Consider the following 24,151-nt stretch of genomic DNA (forward strand, 5'->3'; position numbering starts at 1 on the left):
TGTGGTGTGGTGTGTAGGCCTAATGGATGGGGTAATGTTCATGTGAGTCAGACATGCCCTGCATACCATGGGATCTTTTCAGGCATAGGCTACTGTGAAAAGTCAAAATGAGTGAAAGAGTTATTTTAAAAAGAAGTTTGATCATAGACGTGTGGTGAAAGCCTATTTTTACTCCGGATCACCTTGTACCATTATGTTACAGTTTTTTTTACAATTGCTAAAACACATTCTTGAAACAGTCACTCATTTTCTCTAAACTCTAAACACAAAACCTCATCTTCAAGCACTATTGCACACTGCGCGTCGGGCCTAACAACTCCCTCGAACAAGTACATTATTGACGATACCGTACTGCCTCTCGAACCTTATTGCTTAATTAATTATGAAGACCATCATACATGATGCGGTAGGTTCCCTTTACATTTGTTCGCCCCTCCTCTTCAAACAGCGCCAGGCACGCGCTTCACATGAAAGTGAAACTAAACTCGTTTCTTCCATTTTGTCAACACGTTGGTAGAATTTTTCAGCAAAGAAATATCCAGAATATACCGTTTGTGAGTACCTCAAGATTTAATTGTAAACTGCTAAATCTGTGCTTTTGATTTTAAAACATAGAAAGAAAGCATTAACGCTACAATAGTCTTACTTACAATAAGTCTGCATCCTTGTACAGGCCTTGCCTAAAATAGTCGACTGTCCGATAAATGTGAAATGACAGGAATACAATAGCTTTCTGCTAACGAAAACAAATAAAAGGAACATCACTCGACGTAGACCAGATATTGAGCATGGTTACTGTTTATTGTGGACTTTTATGTGGACAACGATATGTTAATGTCCTAAAGTCTCTATTATCCAACGTCATTGTAAGCTAACAGGTTACGCTAACAGGCTAGACTGTATGTGCCGCCCATTGTAAAATGGAGGAGTAACACGGAACAACGGAAAGGACGAACTCAAACTTCGGTAAAGTTTGAAAGATATTCACATATTCGAAGTTCCCGGATCTATCGTCTAAGCCATAAGGGCAACGAACTACAAACACAATGTCTTCAAAACGAGCCGTCTAACGAACTGGACAATTAATATCGGTCTATATTTGCAGCCAACTGAGTGCGCAGGGGCCGTCCACAAAAAGAAACAGTAATTTCACTCTTACACAGAGTAGTATCACCAATAGCACTTAAAACATCGGTGATCTCCTGTTGGTTATACTATACGACTTACAGGAGCGTTTAAAATCGGTACTGCATTCAAAATTCAAAATATTCGAGAGCATTGTCACCCCTCTTCCCCTCAGTCTCAGTCTCGAAGCTTATGGGGGTTGCCAGGTTGAGGACATTGGACCTACACCAACATGAAAAATATGAGCTCTGGAAATTTAAAAAACCAACACATTTTTATATGCTGTCAGTGTTGGGTAGGTGCATGGCTGGCTATGTTGGGGACAGTGCATTAGTGGTGGGCGGATCGATATAAGTATCGATACTATCGATGCCAACGCTGGTATTGGTATCGGATCGATACAATTCTAATGGGATCGATCATGTAATTTAAATTTCTCCTCTACGTTCACTATACTTTGCTTGTGTCTCCTAGACTCCCATACAATCCTGAGCAAACGCTGCTCTCATATCACGCTTTGCTCTTCCTCCGTCTCATGCTGCTCTACTGTGATTCGTTGTCGTGCCGTCATGTGACTCATTGACGCAACACGTAGAAGACCAGCGAAGGCTTCTATCCACTGACTCCTCGCAACCTCGCACATTGAATGAGAGACATGGCAGAGAGGAAGCGAAGCGCTGTTTGGAGCTATTTTACACCAGATAATGATGCTTCTGCAAGTTGTGACACTTGTAAAAAGAGCATAAGATATTGTGGAAACACTACCAACCTCCACAAACACCTTAAAACATACCACAAAGAAAATGCCGAACTTCTAAAACGGAGAGAGGCGGAAAATGCACCCAGACCCCCGGCACAGAGACAGAGTTCGTTGGCCGAATCTTTGCAGAGAGGCAGACAGTACCCAGGTAGCTTATAGTAAGAGTAGGCTAATAATATTTTAGTCATGTCATATATATATATATGTTTGTGTGATTGCTCAAACATAACATCGCGAAACTGAGAACAACCTAACTTTAATTTTTACATTTAGACCTAGGCTACATGTCACCTGTCCTGCGTGCCCTTTTAACATTAGGCTATGCTCCTGCAAATGTGAAAAGTCCGCGTTTATTGATAGGCTATTAGAAAACAAACGTGGATGTTTTTGAGCAATCACACACTTTTGTTGTCAAAGTGTAGGCCTATTATAGCAACCCATTGAGACGTGTTATCTACAATTCCAAACCAGAAAAAGTTGGGACAATATATTAAATGGAAATTAAAAGCGAAAACAGTTATTTGTAAATTCTCGTTGACCTGTGTAGTATTGAAAGCAATGCAACAGCAGATTATTTTAACTGATGAATTTGATTGTTTTTTCAAAATAAACACTTAATTCAATTTCAGTGTTTGCAACACATTTAAAAAAAAGTTGGGACAGTAAAGCATTTATCACTTTATAATTTCTTTATTTTTTCACTACACTTAAAAGTTGTTTAGGGACTACAGACACCAAATGAGAATACATTTATACATTTATCACTGATTTCTTTTTTTATTTGCATTTTCCGTACCGTCCCAACTTTTTCTGGTTTGGGGTTGTATAAATAGTAGGCTATTTGATTGCAATCAACCCTGCAGAATATCTGAATATAGGCAAATAACACCTTTTGTTCAAGTGACATGCTATATTTAGGCTACATTATTGACATGCATTATGAGAGAAATTTTATTTCACCTAGGTGATTCACCAAGAGCTGTCAATATCACATCAAAACTGGCTGAAATGATTGCAAAGGACCTGCAACCGTTATCAATAGTGGAAGATAAGGGTTTTAGGGATTTTGTGAAGGCACTGGATCCACAATATTTGATTCCAAGTAGGAAAACCTTAACAGTAGGGAAGATACCGGCATTGTTTGAAGAGTGCCGCTTAAAGGTGAGACAGTGTCTGGATGGAACAGACAGTGCTGTTCTTACAACAGACATGTGGACGTCAAGAACCACAGAGGCCTACTTGACTGTCACATGCCATGTTGTTGATGAGAGCTGGCAAATGCAAGCCTATGTCTTGGAGACCTGTAGTTTTTCAGGACAACACACAGCTGACAACATTTGTTCAGAATTGAAAAGAATTACTGATGAATGGGGCATAACAGACAAAGTTCAGGCCGTAATCACAGATAATGGTGCCAATATGGTTGCTGCTGTGCACAGAGCGGGGTGGAAACATTATCCATGCTTTGCCCACACAATAAATTTAGTGGTGAAAGACTCCATTAAGGCTCTCCCTGGTCTTCTGGACATCCAGCACAGATGCAGTGCTATAGTAGCCTTCTTTCACCACAGCACAAGAGCAGCAGAGAGGCTCAAAGAAATCCAAAAACAGCTGAATTTTCCAGAGCATAAACTGATTCAATCAGTAGAAACAAGGTGGAATTCAGTGTTCTACATGTTCGAGAGACTGCATGAGCAGAAAGATGTGGTGACTACTGTGCTCTGTCTGCTTGGAAAGAGCTCGCTGTGCTTAAGTGAGGAAGATTGGTCATTGCTAGGTCTCTCTGTTGATGCCCTGAGACCATTTGAGGAAGTCACCAGAGAAATATCATCTGAAAAACATGTTTCACTGTCAAAGGTGATTCCCCTGGTGTCACTCCTTTTGAGATCAACTGCATCTAGTGAACGCCAGGGTAACAGGCTAGCTACTGAGCTGTCAGCACAATGTCAGCGTCGTTTCAGAGGTATCGAAACCTGTTATGGTCTTGCAGTCAGCACCTACCTAGACATAAGGTTTAAAAACCTTGGGTTCCGCGATATGGCAAATGTTGAACCTGTGAAAGCGCGCCTCATCGCTGAAATGCAGTTGATCAACCAGACCTTGGCCCCTTCAATGTCAGCCCCTCCTGATCCAAACTCAAGCTCTGCCACCAGCTCTGCCACCAGCTCTGCCTCATCAATGGCTCCTGCGACTACCTCATGCTCCCCTGCAGGGGCTGCTGCAAAAGGTGGGATATGGATGGAATTTGATTCCCAAGTACAGGCTTCCCAGCAGCATCGCACAACTGGCACAGATTCCCTTATTGAAATGCGCCGCTACACAGAACAGAAGCCAGTTCCCAGGGATCAAGACCCACTTCTTTGGTGGAAACAGAATGAGGCAACATTCCCTTCTCTAAGCAAGCTAGCCAGGAAACACCTGGGAGTCATTGCCTCATCAGTTCCATCAGAAAGGATCTTCTCCAAGGCAGGACAGCTAGTGAGCGATAGAAGAAGTGCCATAAAGGGGAAAAATGTAAATATGTTGTTGTTTCTTAATAAAAACCTCTGACTTCAACAGGGGACAGGGCCCAGAAAAGGGGGGCTCAGGGACTGAAATTGCACACAGGTATATTTGTTCTTTGTTTGTTCTTCAGTGTGCGCTTTATTTCATTTACTTTTGAAACCAAAAAAAGGGAGAGCTTTTTGTTATTTCTTTTGCTTTTAAAACCAGAAAAAACTGAGATATTTTTTTGTTATTTTTTGTTCTTTCTTTCTTTTTTTTCTTCAAAAAAGGCTGTAATGCAGTGTCTACAGTGAATCTACAGTGACTATTGTGTGCACTTCAGTACATTAATAAAAAAATATTTCCTTAAGAATTGATCATTCATTCGTAATTACATACTGTTCTCCCTACACAAAAGTATTTTTTTAAGTAAAAGTATCGTATCGGTATCGGTATCGGCGATATTGACCCTATAAATACTTGGTATCGGATCGATACCAAATTTTGCAGTATCGCCCACCACTACAGTGCATTGCGGGACTTGCAGTGTTTGTGGTGCGTTCGACATACCAGACAAGCTCTGATAGATAATTAGATGGATACTTTATTAATCCTGAGGGAAAATTAGGTAAACCAAATACAATTTTACAAAGACAAGAATAAAGCCAACTGATTAATAAAAGGTGGTTGAAAATAAGGCAGTTTTGAGCTTCTTTTAAAAACAGGTTAGAGTTGGGGCAGATCTGATCCCCATGGGGTGCTGGTTCCAGCAGTGGGCAGCATAACGGCTAAATGCCATCTCACCCTGTTTAGTTTCAACTTTGGGCACCACTAGCTGACCAGCTCCTGCAGATCTAAGAAACTTGTCTGGTCTATATTCAGCAAACATTTCATATATAAATGTATATCTATAAACAAATATGCAGGGTTAGGGTTAGGGTTAAATGGCCCTGGCCATTTAGTGACATATAGACAGTAAGTAATACTCTGAATTCAGTTCTGTATCTGACTGAGAGCCAGTGCAAGGACCTGAGAATTGGAGTTATATGCTCTCTTATCTTATTTTTGGTTACGTTACACTTTGTGACACTCTGTGTACGTCTGTCTTTCTCTCCCATTCTCCAGTATAATACCAGGAGAGGGATATCCCAGGGAAAGGGGTGTATTTCCCAAAATGAGTTCCACTGAAGAAGAGAACCATGATGATGGGCCTCTGGGGTAAGACAACAACAACAATAATACTAATAATATACACTGTATTTACATGTATGATTTGTTTATTTACGTGCATACTTGTTTGTTTACTAATCACTGTAGTACATCCTTTATTTCATTCATCAGCTTAAATAAGTAAAATAAGTAAAGCAATGTTAATGGTAATACAAGGCATTAAGACAATGGAGACTAAAATCAGAATAAATATCTGAGAGTGTGTGGGATAAAACCATCATCTTCCTGCTTTATCTCTTCATTTGTGTGGAAATTTCTACCTGGCAACTGAAGCTGATTGGATGAGAGTGTTTTTAGTTTTCATTTGGCTGCCTATCAGAAAGTAGAACCCAACCCAAAGTATAGCAGGAGTTTGTAGTAACTGAACCAATCAGAGATGAGATCAAAATTTGTATTTATGTAATGGTCATTTGGCTCAATCAGATATTCGGCATGGTTGTGTTCTACATCAGTTACTGCCAGCAGAATTAAACTGAATTAAACTGAATCTCTAAAAATGCTAACCCATCTGTAGTTTTAGATCACTTTTAGCTCAGCTGGTGAACACCAATAGATATGACAATTTTGTTCTGACCAGTTTACCCAGACTTTGCTAAAGGTCTCCGGTGGTGTTCAATCAAACCTTAAAATGTTCCTTAACTTGTCTACATCCCAACAGTTGAAAAATGATTTGAACAGTTTAGTATTTGTAACATTCAAGAAACAAAATAGAAAAAGTGACACATGTGAATGCATTGAGGACGAAAATAATCATGAAAGCGCTTTATCAGTATACCTGGAGAAACTAAAACATATCAATAATCAGTACGTGGGTGTGTGTGTGTGTGTGTGTGTGTGTGTGTGTGTGTGTGTGTGTGTGTGTGTGTGTGTGTGTGTGTGTGTGTGTGTGTGTGAGTATTTTGTGTAAAATAAAGCTCCATTCAGAATAAGAGATCACATGTTCCTGCTGATCAGTGGTGAGTAGTAATGAGGACCTTCCACAGGAAAACAATCACCCCATACACTCATTTGTAGTTCACCTGAAGTATAAAAGTGTTCCAAAGGTTTTTGACTTGTCTACTATGCTAGATATTCAAATGAGATAGGCAGTTTTATTAGTGTGCTTGCCCGAAGGGAAGCACAGTATTGTTATCGTCAAGTTTTCTTTATTTATTAGTGTGCTTGCCCGAAGGGAAGCACAGTATTGTTATCGTCAAGTTTTCTTTATTCCGTACGTTTTTCTTGCAGCTAACTCCTCCTCGCCCGATTGAGCTAGAGACGCCATTCAAACACCAAAACGTCCGGCCCGATCCGGTGCAAGCTGCTATGACTTTTCGTGGCGGTACCCCATGCCACTCCTTTTTTATCCCTCTTTTTCATCCCCTTTTTTCTCCATAGACTTGCATGGCAGAGGTCTCTGCCATTATGACGTCATAATAGGGTCATTAAACTGGCTTGCAGCTGTGCTTCTCACTGACACCTCCGCCAAATCGGAAGAACCGCATTTTCTCTGTCCCTCTCAATTCAACTTTGAAAAAGAATAAGAGGAACCGTATTTCTCTGTCCCTCTCAATTCAACTTTGAGAAAGAATAAGAGTAACTACAGTTTCTAACCTAGCTACCGTATTTCCACTTCGTTAAGGTGAGTTGAATGGCAGCATTTTCAGTGTACTGACTGAAATTTTAATGGTAGCAGCTAACATATAAATTAACGTTACGTTAACGTTGGAGACGCCATTTTCCTTAATTCAAGTTGTGAAGTAAACCTTTGAAGTAATTCATGAATTTAGTTGTGTGGATATAGTGAGCTAAAGCTTGTATTCCCACTACGGTAACGTTAGCTATCCTAGCTGTGTTAAGCAGCTGTAACATCTGAGTACGGGGCTAAAGACTAACACTACGTAACGGGAGTATCCACTGGCAGTTTCAGCTAGCCGTAACGGGGGATCATTTTCCTTAATTCAAGTTGTTAAGTAAACCTGTGAAGTAATTCATGAATTTAGTTGTGTGGATATAGTGCGCTAATGCTTGTATTCCTACTACGGTAACGTGAGCTATCCTAGCTGTGCAAAAGTTGCTTATACTGAAAGAATGGTTAACTTGTGGCCGATAGCGTGAGTTAACATTAACCCGTGTCCTGGGAGTAATGATTCATGAGAGACCTTGAATCATTAGGTTAACTGAAAAACGTTTGAAGATGTACCTGGACACATCGTAGTTGTAGTGTGCTCAGTTTTCGAAAACTAGACTGAAACTAAGAAGGATAACTATGACTAAATGTGACTAAAACTAATATGCACTGAATCTAAAATAGCTGCTGAATCTAAAATAGCTGCCAAAATGAACACTGAAATGTATTAATTTTGGCAGCTATTTTAGATTCAGTCTTAAGACAAAAATACATATTAGTTTTAGTCACATTTAGTCATAGTTATCCTTCTTAGTTTCAGAAGAGGTTTTTCATGGTTGCTAGCTCTAATCAGATGTACTATAGGCTTATAAGAGAAGACTAACTTTTTATGCCAACGAACACCAATAACTACAACTAATTTGACAGACTATAAACCAATGTGATACACGTGCTCTCTATCTATACAGTAAAAGTGTTGCTTACGTTAGATACTAGACCTACAGTCTAACTCTTAGTGCATTAAGTCTAACAAGCTATATCTTACAATACACTTTAAGTAAAGCTGACTATGTAACCGCATTCATTCCAATATTGTTGCAGAGATGTTTCCTTTTACCAAGATAACAATTTCAATAATTCACTTAGCTCAGTAAGTCAGTATAACGAAACTCTGAGATACCCTCATATGTCTAAACGTCAGTGGAGCCAAAATATAATGGTTGAGCTTGGTTGCTTGCTAAAATATATTGGAAGAAGGCCCCACTACACTGATTGAGTAGATGTAAATACATGTTAATTCATAGGCACTTGTTCTCTCTGTCACAGAGCAAGCACACTCTCGCAGTTCGTTCACGAAACGCATTCTAGTTTATTAGTGTGCTTGCCCGAAGGGAAGCACAGTATTGTTATCGTCAAGTTTTCTTTATTCCGTACGTTTTTCTTGCAGCTAACTCCTCCTCGCCCGATTGAGCTAGAGAAGCCATTCAAACACCAAAACGTCCGGCCCGATCCGGTGCAAGCTGCTATGACTTTTCGTGGCGGTACCCCATGCCACTCCTTTTTTATCCCTCTTTTTCATCCCCTTTTTTCTCCATAGACTTGCATGGCAGAGGTCTCTGCCATTATGACGTCATAATAGGGTCATTAAACTGGCTTGCAGCTGTGCTTCTCACTGACACCTCCGTCAAATCCAAGGAACCGCATTTTCTCTGTCCCTCTCAATTCAACTTTGAAAAAGAATAAGAGGAACCGTATTTCTCTGTCCCTCTCAATTCAACTTTGAGAAAGAATAAGAGTAACTAGAATGCGTTTCGTGAACGAACTGCGAGAGTGTGCTTGCTCTGTGACAGAGAGAACAAGTGCCTATGAATTAACATGTATTTACATCTACTCAATCAGTGTAGTGGGGCCTTCTTCCAATATATTTTAGCAAGTCACCAAGCTCAACCATTATATTTTGGCTCCACTGACGTTTAGACATATGAGGGTATCTCAGAGTTTCGTTATACTGACTTACTGAGCTAAGTGAATTGTTGAAATTGCTATCTTGGTAAAAGGAAACATCTCTGTAACAATATTGGAATGAATGCGGTTACATAGCCAGCTTTACTTAAAGTTTATTGTAAGATAGGCCTATATGTTAGACTTAATGCAGTTAGAGTTAGACTGTAGGTCTAGTATCAAACGTAAGCAACACTTTTACTGTATAGCTAGAGAGCACGTGTATCACATTGGTTTATAGTCTGTCAAATTAGTTCTAGTTATTGGTGTTCGTTGGCATAAAAAGTTAGTCTTCTCTTATAAGCCTATAGTACATCTGATTAGAGCTAGCAACCATGAAAAACCTCTTCTGAAACTAAGAAGGATAACTATGACTAAATGTGACTAAAACTAATATGCATTTTTGTCTTAAGACTGAATCTAAAATAGCTGCCAAAATTAATACATCTCAGTGTTCATTTTGGCAGCTATTTTAGATTCAGCAGCTATTTTAGATTCAGTGCATATTAGTTTTAGTCACATTTAGTCATAGTTATCCTTCTTAGTTTCAGTCTAGTTTTCGAAAACTGAGCACACTACAACAGCTACATCCTCAAACGTTTTTCAGTTAACCTAATGATTCAAGGTCTCTCATGAATCATTACTCCCAGGACACGGGTTAATGTTAACTCACGCTATCGGCCACAACAAGTTAACCATTCTTTCAGTATAAGCAACCTTTGCATAGCCCCGCACAGCTAGGATATCTCACGTTACCGTAGTAGGAATACAAGCCTTAGCTCACTTGACCACACAACTAAATTCATGAATTACTTCACAGGTTTACTTAACAACTTGAATTAAGGAAAATGATCCCCCGTTACGGCTAGCTGAAACTGCCAGTGGATACTCCCGTTACGTAGTGTTAGTTAGCCTTTAGCCCCGTACTCAGATGTTACAGCTGCTTAACACAGCTGGGATAGCTCTGCTTAACACAGCTAACGTTACCGTAGTGGGAATACAAGCCTTAGGTCACTATATCCACACAACTAAATTCATGAATTACTTCAAAGGTGTACTTCACAACTTGAATTACGGAAAATGTCGTCTCCAACGTTAACGTAACGTTAATTTATATGTTAGCTGCTACGGCTAACTATCAGTTTCCATTAAAATTTCAGTCAGTACACTGAAAATGCTGCCATGCATTCAACTCACCTTAACGAAGTGGAAATACGGTAGCTAGGTTAGAAACTGTAGTTACTCTTATTCTTTCTCAAAGTTGAATTGAGAGGGACAGAGAAATACGGTTCCTCTTATTCTTTTTCAAAGTTGAATTGAGAGGGACAGAGAAAATGCGGTTCCTTGGATTTGGCGAGCGGAGGTGTCAGTGAGAAGCACAGCTGCAAGCCAGTTTAATGACCCTATTATGACGTCATAATGGCAGAGACCTCTGCCATGCAAGTCTATGGAGAAAAAAGGGGATGAAAAAGAGGGATAAAAAAGGAGTGGCATGGGGTACCGCCACGAAAAGTCATAGCAGCTTGCACCGGATCGGGCCGGACGTTTTGGTGTTTGAATGGCGTCTCTAGCTCAATCGGGCGAGGAGTAGTTAGCTGCAAGAAAAACGTACGGAATAAATAAATAAATAAAGAAAACTTGACGATAACAATACTGTGCTTCCCTTCGGGCAAGCACACTAACTACAGTTTCTAACCTAGCTACCGTATTTCCACTTCGTTAAGGTGAGTTGAATGGCAGCATTTTCAGTGTACTGACTGAAATTTTAATGGTAGCAGCTAACATATAAATTAACGTTACGTTAACGTTGGAGACGCCATTTTCCTTAATTCAAGTTGTTAAGTAAACCTGTGAAGTAATTAATGAATTTAGTTGTGTGGATATAGTGAGCTAATGCTTGTATTCCTACTACGGTAACGTGAGCTATCCTAGCTGTGCGGGGCTATGCAAAAGTTGCTTATACTGAAAGAATGGTTAACTTGTTGTGGCCGATAGCGTGAGTGAACATTAACCCGTGTCCTGGGAGTAATGATTCATGAGAGACCTTGAATCATTAGGTTAACTGAAAAACGTTTGAGGATGTAGCTGTTGTAGTGTGCTCAGTTTTCGAATACTAGACTGAAACTAAGAAGGATAACTATGACTAAATGTGACTAAAACTAATATGCAATGAATCTAAAATAGCTGCTGAATCTAAAATAGCTGCCAAAATGAACACTGAGATGTATTCATTTTGGCAGCTATTTTAGATTCAGTCTTAAGACAAAAATGCATATTAGTTTTAGTCACATTTTGTCATAGTTATCCTTCTTAGTTTCAGAAGAGGTTTTTCATGGTTGCTAGCTCTAATCAGATGTACTATAGGCTTATAAGAGAAGACTAACTTTTTATGCCAACGAACACCAATAACTAGAACTAATTTGACAGACTATAAACCAATGTGATACACGTGCTCTCTAGCTATACAGTAAAAGTGTTGCTTACGTTTGATACTAGACCTACAGTCTAACTCTAACTGCATTAAGTCTAACATATAGGCCTATCTTACAATAAACTTTAAGTAAAGCTGGCTATGTAACCGCATTCATTCCAATATTGTTACAGAGATGTTTCCTTTTACCAAGATAGCAATTTCAACAATTCACTTAGCTCAGTAAGTCAGTATAACGAAACTCTGAGATACCCTCATATGTCTAAACGTCAGTGGAGCCAAAATATAATGGTTGAGCTTGGTTGCTTGCTAAAATATATTGGAAGAAGGCCCCACTACACTGATTGAGTAGATGTAAATACATGTTAATTCATAGGCACTTGTTCTCTCTGTCACAGAGCAAGCACACTCTCGCAGTTCGTTCACGAAACGCATTCTAGTTTATTCCGTACGTTTTTCTTGCAGCTAACTACTCCTCGCCCGATTGAGCTAGAGACGCCATTCAAACACCAAAACGTCCGGCCCGATCCGGTGCAAGCTGCTATGACTTTTCGTGGCGATACTCTTTGCCACTCCTTTTTTATTCCTTTTTTTCATCCCCTTTTTCTCTCATTGACTAACATGGGGAAGGTTGAGCCATTGTGACGTCACCCACTAAGGCGAAGCTCTGTATTCTCCTGTAACGGCAGTTGACGGCCAGCGACGACCAGCATACAATCATGGATATAAACACTAGAAATGCTGTTGCTGAACTTCATCTACACACCTGATTTAATTCTTTAAGCCTTATTGGACATATTTTTATCTTAAAAGCTATATATATTTGTATTTAACTATTTTGAGAAATGATAACGTTATTACGTGATGTGCCTTCGCTGCAGAACAGGATGGTATAAGAGAAAGAGAGTGGAGATTCTCCTAACTAGCTGGCTAATGTAGCCATCCCATTTAAGCTATTCATATTACCGCTAAGCTATTTGTGACATTGGTAATTATACAGTATAATTTGTTACATTTCACTCTCAATTTTTCCCGCTACAAACTGCTTAGTATTCCACTTTGTAGCCTTCTCTAATCACTCGATTACCTCAGCCAGCCAGATTGGCAAAATGACAGCACCGAGAGGTCCACGTATGTTTACCCTGGAGAGAGCAGTAGTGCTTTGCCAAATTGAGCCAGAGATTTTCGAGTCGAATGACAACGAAACTAATGTAAGTTGTAAAATGAATGTTGATGGATAACAACCTAAATCTGAGCCATAGTTGCCAACTCTGGCATCTACAACATTTCTGATTAGCTAATAGCCTACACATAGCCTCTTACTCTATAAAACATTAAAGCAAATATGGCGATTATTATTTACCTTATCTGCTGGTAACCATAGAAGATCGTGAAGTAGGCCTACTAGTGATTTGAGTCCAAGCCCATATGTATTGTAGATGAGGTAATCCACTTGGTGCTAACAAGCACATCAAAACTCCAGTCAAAACGATGGTCTGTCGACAACGCAGATTTCGCTAATATGTTTATCCTACTTGTAACTTGTTGGTTGCTAGAAAGATCTCTGAACATATGACCGGTCTTACTATACTGTTAGTACACAGAGTATTCCTATTTTATGGACAGCATGGCTTATGAACAAAGCTCATGTAAAGTGACATTTCTAGTAACGTAATCTTGGAATGTGGCCTGGCTCACGTCGCTGTCATTCTTCCACACTGTCAGTGGACGAGCGTTGGCTCACTGTAGATTCACTTTGTTTGCGTTATTTCAGTGTAGTATTTATTTATATATTTAATTTTGCAATTAGGCTATATAGGCTGTCAAAAAGGTGTTGTATCGCTATGGCAGGGTTACATGAAGTAAATATGAATGTAATAGACTACTTTGTGCTACTGAATAATGCAGCTGAGATAATAAAGTCTTTGGAAGATGTTTTGTGTCATGTCTATAGGTTTATGTCTGTAAATGTGAAATGGTTAGTGGTAGGCCTACATCTCATGGCATTTCAATATATTTCTAGTTTAGTGAGCTACACTTTAGATATTTTCCGAGAGTCTTCGAGTTTAGCTGCCCCCTCCTTATATGGATAAAACATATAACAAGCCAGACATCACTGTTGAGAGAGAACTGCATTAAGTCTAACATATAGGCCTATCTTACAATAAACTTTAAGTAAAGCTGGCTATGTAACCGCATTCATTCCAATATTGTTGCAGAGATGTTTCCTTTTACCAAGATAACAATTTCAACAATTCACTTAGCTCAGTAAGTTAGGGTGACCAGATTTGAGTTGGTGAAAAAGAGGACACTTCAGCGGTGACGGTCGGGGGGGGGGGGGGGGGCATGCTATTATCAAGGGCCCTAGTGCGCGCTATTTACTAGTTAAGAGGCGCGCGCACACACACACCATTAGGCGTATATATATATATATAGCCTATATAAAAGTTAAACTTTCCTAATTATGTATAATGTTGTTGTAATTATGTATAATCCATTGTGTCATCTCTCCTTTTGCTAAAGATAAAGCAACAACAAACTCTAATAGCTGGCCTCCCTCTCATTAATATTAATGTATTAATATTAATGTATCTACCAATACATAGGCCTATTACCAGAAATGTGTTGGATTCTACAGTCGAATTAGTTACTAAGGCTATTGTATTGGGAAAGTAGACATGTGAAAAAGAAAGCTATCAACAATAGCACTCTGACACACTAACGTAAACAAACGGTCAAAGTGCTGAAAGGTTCTTTAAAAACACTTAAGAAAAGCACGATTTGTTGCGGCGGCACAGCAGCTTTACTAACATCTGAAAAACACATATACAATGAAACAGGTGCTCGGCGGCGACCTATCATTCAGGGCCTGTTTTGGAGCAGATTGCCTAGCAGTCCGTAGTCTCCCAATTTGCCAAGATGCAGGTTGTGAATATCATTCCCTAAAATCCACCTTCGGTAAGGTGTGCAGTGCACTGCTCTGCTATTGTTTCTGACATATGTGACAGTGGTAACAGCCGAGTGATCTTTTTCCAAATTGAAACTCAGTAAGACCTACCTACCTGGCCGCATGGAGCAGGAGAGGCTGTCTATCCTTTCCATTGAAAACGCATATCATGCATCACCACCTTTATGTTTGAAAGGTGCTTGCCTGTGTACTTTGCCTCTAGGTCTTGACGTTTAGATTTTGCATCATTAGATCGTCTAGTCACATGATCAAATAGAGACTTGACATTGGACATCAAAATATTACCCACAAATCATTGCATATCTGTATATGACAACAATACCAATGAAAATAAGAAATTATTCATTTAATTGAATCGTTTTTTTTTTAAATAGTTTCCATAGTTTATGTAGGATAAGCATATAATTGTGTTATAGATTGCTACTGACTATTTCCTTTCTACAAAATAATGGCCACCATGACCGAGATAGGTTGGCCATTCCGACGGTATATATAGCATATGGTAGGCCATGCTACTAGAGCTATAACCAGTCATTGGCCGCTGGTGTGTTTCCTCAACTCCTCAACTATCGGTCGCCGCGGTAACTGCAATAGACAGACTCGTTCGACGAGGCAAAATCCCGGACAATTTAGGAATCCCTGCCGGACGCTTTTTATAGGTCTCAAAAAGAGGACATGTCCGGGAAAAAGAGGACGTCTGGTCACCCTAAGTAAGTCAGTATAACGAAACTCTGGAACTATTAGGCTATGACCAAATGTAACACACTAGACCCTTTCACAATAAACAAGCAAACAAACAAACAAAAACAGAACAACAAAGATACCCTCATATGTCTAAACGTCAGTGGAGCCAAAATATAATGGTTGAGCTTGGTTGCTTGCTAAAATATATTGGAAGAAGGCCCCACTACACTGATTGAGTAGATGTAAATACATGTTAATTCATTGGCACTTGTTCTCTCTGTCACAGAGCAAGCACACTCTCGCAGTTCGTTCACGAAACGCATTCTAGTTTAATTTGGAATTTGTATTGGGGCTTCAGCCTTAAGAAGTAAACATTTTATGTATACAGAAAGTATGACACGAAAAGGTGTGTGTGTGTGTGTGTGTGTGTGTGTGTTTGTGTGTGTGTGTGTGTGTGTGTGTGTGTTTGTGCTTGTGTGTGTGATTAGCAGACATGAGCAGTGAGAGAATTCTTCTCATGATGAAGGGTGTCTGTGTATGTGTTTGTGTGTGTGTGTGTGTGTGTGTGTGTGTGAAGTAGAATTGAGCAGTTAGATGAATGTTCTCCTGATGGAAGTTCTCCTCTTCTTCTCTAGGATGGGGGGATCTAGCTCTAACAGGAGGTCACACTCCCCTACACCCACCTGTGTGTCCATGAAGAGTGAACGGTCCAATGATCGACCAATCAACTTTACAGGAGGAGACTCTTCCACTGGACAGTAAGATTATGACTCTAGGATTTATGCTGTTTGTGTGTGTGTGTGTGTGTGTGTGTGTGTGTGCAAATCATTGTGTCTAAACACCTCTGATTATGGAAGTGTGTGGTTCTGTTGTCCATGATTCCATATGTTGAATAATCAACTTCGGAAGGGGAGACCTTCAGACTGGACAGTACGATCATGGCTCTAGTCTTTATTCTACATAATTTAATGTGTCTCAGTAGTGAAACTCTGTATGAAGACATAGACTGACTCTCCTTCAAAAACTGATCTGTGTGTGTGTGTGTGTGATTAGAAGACAGGAGCAGTGAAAGGAAGTGTGTGTGTGTGTGTGTGTGTGTGTGTGTGTGTGTGTGTGTTTAGCAGACATAAGCAGTGAGAATAATGTCGTCCTGATGGATTTATGAATGCTGTGTGTAATGGCCATTTGTCTCAATCAGATATTTGGCATGGTTGTGTTCTAATTCAGTAGCTGCAAACAGAATAAAACCGAATCCAACTGAATCTCTAAAAATGCTGACCCTTCTATAGTTTTAGACCACTTTTAGTTCAGCTGATGAAAACCAATAGGTATGACAATTCTGTCCCGACTAATTTTCCCAGACTTTGCTAAAGGTCTCAAGTGGTGTTCACTCAAACAGAGCTGTTCCTTGAAATGTCTACATCCCTACAGTTAAAACAAATACAACTGTTTGGTATTTGGTTCATATACAATATCATAAATCTCTCAATAAATGCAGTTAACAAATATTACCACATTTTCGAATGTGATTTAACAAATGATCAAAATAAAAAATAAATAAAAAAACGCGAACATCACACGACAATCAGGAAAAGTCACATGTTTATATAAAACAGTGGGGAAATAAGTATTTGAACCCCTACCGATTTCGCAAGTTTGGCCACTTGCAAAGAAATGTGTGATCTACAATTGTATTGGTGGGTGTATTTTAACAGTGAGAAACAGAAAATCAACAAAAAAAATCAGAAAACTGCATTTTATAACAATTATGACTTTATTTGCATTTGATGCAAAAAATAAGTATTTGAACCCCCAAGCAAACAGCAAGAATTCTGGCTCACAATTAGGGGTGCAATTAGGGGATCAAAAAACTCATGGTTCGGATCGTTCCTCGGATCAGAGTCACGGATCGGATCATTTTTCGGATCAGCAAAAAAAATAAAATAAATAAATAAACAAGACAAATAAACATGTGGAGGAAGGGGCTGCTTAAACCGCGGTGATGAGCGGTTGTTGAGCCGCTTTCGGTTTCACTCCTGTCAGTGAAACACCAGGGTGATGTCGCTGTTTATGCGTGGCCATGCTCGATGTGTTTCAGAATCAGATTTTATTTGCCAAGTAAGTTAGAACAAACAAGGAATATGACCTGGTGAACTGGCTCTCAGTTTCAACAGTCAACCGTTTCCACTGTTGTATGGCTTTCTTGTGCCACAGTGCCTACACACCGTCACGGTTTTATCCGCCAACCTCTTTCCTTCTAGATTCAATTTGACAGGGAAGCCAAAATGCTCCCAAACAGGGGATTTAAATGTGGGGCGTTCAAGTTCTTCTGTTCCTCCACTCGCCATGACCACGCTGTGTTGCAGGTTTTTCTTTATGTTAGCAATCGCTATGTCAGCTACGTGTTACGTCTGTGTGGTAACCTAGGCGACAGGTTTGTGTGGCAGCGCGAGTATATGGAAACAGACGTAGCACTAGAGGCAGCAGTTATCGTTACAGTAGTCACCGAAGTCTAGCCTACTTTTATTTTCCATGCCCACTGTTCTACATGTTGTACGCTGAGGACAATACATCACAACGAGCCATAGGACTGTTTGCTTATTGAAAAGGGAACTGTTGCAGACTTTTACCCAGAGCGTGTTAAGTAGCTCTGTCCCTGGAACTAGCAGGAATGGTTACGGCTGTGTGTGGACTGAACATGCGCACAATTTTTTTTTTTCATAAATCAATCCGCGGATCATGCGTGTGCCGAACCGAAATAGATGATCCGAACGGATCACGGATCAATGATGATCCGTTGCACCCCTACTCACAATGACTAGTTATGTGCCCAAGAAGCACACAGATTAGTCCTCATTAGGTCTAACAAGGTACACCTGATCTCAACTGGTGACGTTTATAAAAGAAACCTATCCAAGGAATCATACTTCACACCTTCAACCTCACCACCATGGGCAAGACCAAAGAGTTGTCCAAGGACATCAGAGATAAGATTGTAGACCTGCACAAGGCTGGAATGGCCTACAAAACCATTGGCAAGCAGCTTGGTGAGAAGCAGACAACTTTTGGTGCGATTATTCGTAAATGGAAGCAACACCAAACTAATGTTAATCGCTCTAGGTCTGGGGCTCCATGCAAGATATCCCCTTGTGCGGTATCAGTGATCATTTGGAAGGTGCAGAATAACCCCAGAACTACACAGGGGGAGCTTGTGAATGATCTCAAGGCAGCTGGGACCACAGTCACCAAGGAAACCATTGGCAACACACCACGCCGTAATTTTTTGAAGTACTGCAGCACTCGCAAGGTCCCCCTGCTCAAGGAAGCGCATGTATAGGGCCATCTGAAGTTTGCCATTGCACACTTGAATGATTCTAATGAGGATTGGGAGACAGAATGTGGTCAGATGATGCCAAAATCAAGCTCTTTGGCATCAACTCGAATTGCCGTGTTTGACAGGGGGGGGGGGAATGCTGAATATGACCCCAAGAGTACATCATACCCACCATCAAGCATGGAGGTGGAAACATTATGCTTTGGGGCTGTTTCTCTGCCAAGGGTACAGGACGACTCCACCGCATGGATGGGACTATGGAAGGGGCCATGTAACGTGGATATTGGGCTTGAACCTCATTCCCGCATTCCCTCCCATTGAAAACGCAACCTTAAAGATTTGGAGAGGATCTGCAAAGAGGAGTGGACCAAAATCCCTCCTGAGATGTGTGTAAACCTGGTGACCAACTACAAGAAACGTCTGACGTCTGTGCTTGACAACAAGGGTTATTCTGTGGGATAAAAAATATATGTTTCACATTTAATTAAGTAGGTTAGTATAGGATTCCATAGTATAACATAAATTGAATTGGTAACTTAGTGTGGCCATGTATTCTGTCTGACCTGTTGGGTAAGGTTTGATGAGCTAAGAGAGTTACTCAATGCTTGGGGTAAGGGGATCCTAGGTAAATATTCTTATCTATAGTGGAGGACGAGGTGGCCACAGTGTAAGAGTACGAGGGAGGGGTTTTAGGTATAAGAGCTCAGTTTGCCCAGAGACTGATGGGCATTGTTGTGGGACATTTCATGAACATGGATTGCTTGTAACAATGCTCCCGATATCGTTAATAAATCTGCAGTACCACTCCAGTTGTCTGTAAGTAATTTTGACCACATAAATGGTGTCAGAAGTGGGATACCTATCTCCGAGGAACAGCGAGGAAGACCGAAGGCCCAGGACCCGACACAGATGAAGGGAGATCTATTTCTGATCTTGGGAGAAGGCCGTCGATAGCAACAAAGACATGCTCCAGCGGCACCCAGCCTGGCCAGAGGAATTCCTCCTGTGACCTGGATACGGTATCACCAGCTTGGTGGTTGCAGACAACTGTGGTGAGTCCCTCATTTTACTTTAACAAATGCTAGTAAAATAGGGTTGTTATGTGCACGGGTGCCTACCACAAGGGTTGGTAGAAGTGAGCTTTACCACAAGGGTTGGTCTCTACCACAAGGGTTGGTAGTGTTAAGCTAAGGGCCACAAGGGTTGGCTAAGGGGCCACAAGGGTTGGCTAAGGGGGCCACAAGGGTTGGCTAAGGGGCCACAAGGGTTGGCTGAGGTTACTTTTACCACAAGGGTTGGTAAAGGTGGAAGATATGCATATATTTCCTGCCAAATAGAGTGGTAGGGAATGTGGGGTATTTGATAAGGAATTGGTCACACTTTGTTTGCTTTACTCTGATTTAGGCGTGAGGTAATTGGGGAAAAAAAAAATATCACTGGGACACTCCAAAAATGGGGACTAATAAGAGCAAAATTATTAACACACCTAGAGGAGTAGAGAGACCAGGATAAAAAAATATGGACCTAAATGTGTAGATGAGAACTTACTAAGGAAGGGAAATTTCCTTTAGAGGGAAAGAATGAAAAGTAAGTGTAGGAAAGTAAACTGAAGGTAGGGCTATGATGGAAAGTGGAAGTGTATGGGAAATGGGAGAAGGAAGCAATGGATAGAAAAGAGGAAAGCTAGAGAGCAGAGGGGAAGGAAGGTTTGGACAGAAGAGAGAGGGGAAATGGCTGCCCAGAGGACTACAAACAACACAGCAGAAATGTATCCACCTTTGCCTCAGTCATTTCAGCCTCAGGTATTCCCGAAATTATTTCAGACTCAGTTCCTCCAGCTATCTGTGCCACAGCCACCCCCATAGCTTACACAACCAGCTGCTGTTGCACAGGCCACTGTCCCCAGACCAACACAGTCTCACAGCAGGCGACTGGGAAGGAAGAAAAGGGGGGCAGGAGTGGATAACAACAAGCTTTGGCTGATTTGTTTACTAAACTGTGAACTTGTTAAACAGCCACTGAAGATTGGACTAAAATGGCCATCTCAAGGTTAAAAACAAACAGCTAGAGAATTCTTGGGAAGAGTGGCACAGGCAGTGAATAGACATGGAGGGGAGATCACAAATGCAGCACAGGAGGAAGCATTGATAAGACAATATTTCATCCTAGGAGGAAAAAAAGAGCTCATGGACTGTGTTAAGACTTATCTTGTTATGTGGAGTACTGCACCTCCCAATGAAATGTTATAATATGCTGAAAATTGTGAGAAGAGTGACCAAAAGAAGCAAGATGAATTTCAAGCACTTTCAAGCAAGTGGGAAAAAAGGAGGAGGCAAGGGGGGAAGGGAAGGACAGGGAGTGAGAAGAGGACAACAGTCAGCCCTTGGGGCACTGGGACCTTTTGTTGACACTTCTGATTACAGCTTGGATTGTTTGAATGATGCAGCACAGCCGAAACTCTCTCTCTCTTTGAATGGACATATTTTTCTTTTTTGATTGATACAGGGACAGATATTAGTATGTTAGGAGAGAAGGATAGTGGAAAGTGTATGAAAGTGTATGACAAGTGTATGAAAAGTACCAGAATAGTGACTGTTATGGGAGCATCAGGTCAGTGGATAGCAAAGTCAGTTTTTACTCCAATATTAATACAATAGGAACACACAATGCATTACAACACCAGTTCATCCTCAGCAGTGTTTGCCCTGAAAATGTACTGGGCCGAGACTTAATGTGTAAGCTACAGCTTACTATTTCACTCACACATACTGGGGTTGGTTTAGAGGGTTCCTTTTGTTTGTATTATCAGATAACTTGCCCAACTTGAAGTGAAGTTTTAAAGTCACCAGTCTTGGTCCAGGGAGATAAGGAACTTCCAGAGTGTTTGCAATGGGTGACAAATTCTTTCTCAGATATCACAAATCCGGAGAAATGGTACCAAGTCAATCATATCGTTAAAGAATATTGACATAGCTAGCATTATTATGACTAAAAGCTACGCTGCAGCTGTAGTATACCTGAAACCTGGTCTGAGAATTTTTGTTTGCAAACTCAACTTTTTTTCCCCATGTGCCTTTAGAAAAAAAAAAAAGGAATGGTGTGATTGTGGACTTTTGGTTAAAGCATGTGTACATGCTGATAATTGGGTGTCCATTCCACACACCCCTGATTTGATTTATTCATCCTCTCTGGAGGCATATTTTTTTCAAAAAATGGAGCTCCTTAATTGTACAAAGACATATTTTTGTAAAGCCTGAACCTTCCTATTTACAACAGCAAGAGACTTTAACTTTGTCTGCTGAGGAAAGAGCAACTCTGAGACATTTTGTGCTTGTATATTAACTTAGACAGAGAGGGCACAGCCTCTCCAAGCATGTGCAAATAATTGTAAAACCTTGACTGACTAAGTGACATGGACTGACGACTCGGATAAAGATTTTGTTGATTTAAGATAGGTTAGTATCAGCTCCAGCCATGGGGTTGCCTAATTATGACCTGTCATTTGTCATTTAATTTGTGTGTGAGAAATTAGGTTACATGCAGGGGGTGTTATGTCAACAATATGGGGGGGCAGCATAGACATGTGGTATACTTATTTAAACAATTAGAAGAATTTGCTAGAAGAATGATTTCTTGGTTAAAAGCAGTTGCAGCGGCTGCCAGTGCAGTGTTAGGTAGTGCAGACATAGTATTGTTGCATTCACTCACTGTGAATGTCCCACATAAAGTACATTCATTGCTTTTACAAGACCAAACTGCACATCTTACACCAGCGCGTCTCTTAACTTATCAGCATGTGTTATTAACCCTTTCCATTTGACCCTTACCAGTTGCACCACACTTAATCTAGCTTCTCTGCTGCCGATAGCGGAGGATGGTGATTCACTGACATTTCTGAGACCCTTTTATCTAACCCTGATTTACTCTTGTTTGTTAATGGATCATCTATGCCACTGGAGTCCGGAAAGGGGGGGAACAGGTGCTCTGTAGGGAATCCTTTTGAAATGATAAACTCACCCCCTCACAGGAACTTTTTCTGCTAAAGCAGCTGAAATGATAACCTTGGTGTGAGCATGGAATTTGGCAAAAGGCAAATCTGTAATATGTGATGAAACTAGTTTATTGGATAAGACCATTGAGAAAAAAAAAGGGGATAAACTGCGGGCATGATAAAATATGAAGGTGCTATGATGGCCACATGGTAACTTCATACATGTTATTAGCCCTGTTGCTTTGTGCACACTTTGATTTTCAGTGCGCAAAAGGGGGGTATATGAGAAAAATTTGAATATGGGGTTATGGTCACCCTATTTATGGGAGGTATGGGATTACAGTATGTATAATGCTATGTTTATAGCATACAACATTTATTTTGCACCAGGATTCACTACAGTAGCAGCCATGTATTGTTACAATGAGAGTATAAGGAAGGGCATCATCGATCACCTGAAAAATCCATTTGAACAGAATTATGATGGATTTCATTTAATTGAACAAATGCAGAGGATATGAATATTGTTTGGTCATAGTGGATATATTTTCAAAATGGCCTGAATGTTATCCAGTCAAGCATGCAAATGCCATATCAGTGGCTAAGGCTTAAATGAGAGATGTTGTGCCTAGATGGGGAGTTCCAAAGAAACTAACCTCAGATAATGGAGCACATTGTGTCAACAGAATCAGTAAAATGCTGTCTAAGAAATTGCAAATGGACTTCAGAACCCATTGTGCATAACATCCACAAAGTGCAGGTGCTGTGGAAAGGACTAATTCAATGTTGAAAGCAAAACTGACTAAAATGACAGTGTCAATGGGGATGGATTGGGTGACTGCACTTCCTTTAGCTCTTCTCCTCAGAGGCCGTTCATTCAAGATCAACAGGGCTCAGTCCTTTTGAAATTTTGACTGGACGTCCTCTGACGGCTCCAGGGTTTACTAATCCACCTAACTTACAGGATGTAAATAAACAATGACTAGTTACATGCGAGGACTGATTGCTGCTCTGTCTTTTGTGTCTCAATAGGTGGCGTCGGCTTTTCCACAAAGTTTCCAAAGGACACACCCAGTTGAGCCAGGAGCCTGGGTTCTGATCAAAGATTTAAGGAAGGACAAATTGGGATCAAGAGTGGTGGCGAGGACCGTTTGAAGTACTGTTACATCTACGACTGTGAGGAGGGCTGAAAGAGACACTTGGGTACATCTGTCACACTGCAGAGTGGTGAAAAATCTGGAACAATACATCAACTGAATTGGATTGGTAATAAGAAAGAATTGGTAAACAATCTTCAGGAGGCTAAAGAATATAGGCGTCAGGATAGATTCATAAGTATCACTAGCACCACATCAAAGTATTTTTCTCAGTTTAGCTAGATAACCGTTACAAGTTTGTTGTTTTTTGTTTCATTTTATTTGGACAATTACCTGAGGCGGGTCTAAGCAACCCAAGTCAGCTCTGCTGTCGAAGACTAGAGATTTTTGAGTTTTTTAATAACTGAGAAAACACAAGATGTTGGTGTTGGTTTTGT

General features: G+C 40.5%; 1 protein-coding gene across 1 annotated transcript in view; it reads left to right on the plus strand.

Annotated features, from left to right (window-relative positions):
- LOC308369954 (uncharacterized protein) overlaps positions 1-24,151 on the plus strand; it is a gene marked incomplete at its 5' end in the record, with an annotated part of 81,859 nt that overhangs the window by 37,419 nt on the left and 20,289 nt on the right. Inside the window, 3 exons of the mRNA XM_080844515.1 lie at positions 518-554; positions 5,495-5,587; positions 15,928-16,050. Of these exons, the coding sequence (XP_080700641.1) occupies positions 518-554; positions 5,495-5,587; positions 15,928-16,050 (253 nt within the window). The remainder of the gene's footprint in view (positions 1-517; positions 555-5,494; positions 5,588-15,927; positions 16,051-24,151) is intronic.

The sequence above is a fragment of the Sprattus sprattus genome (genome assembly GCF_963457725.1).
Source record: "Sprattus sprattus genome assembly, chromosome: 9".
NCBI lineage: Eukaryota > Metazoa > Chordata > Actinopteri > Clupeiformes > Clupeidae > Sprattus > Sprattus sprattus.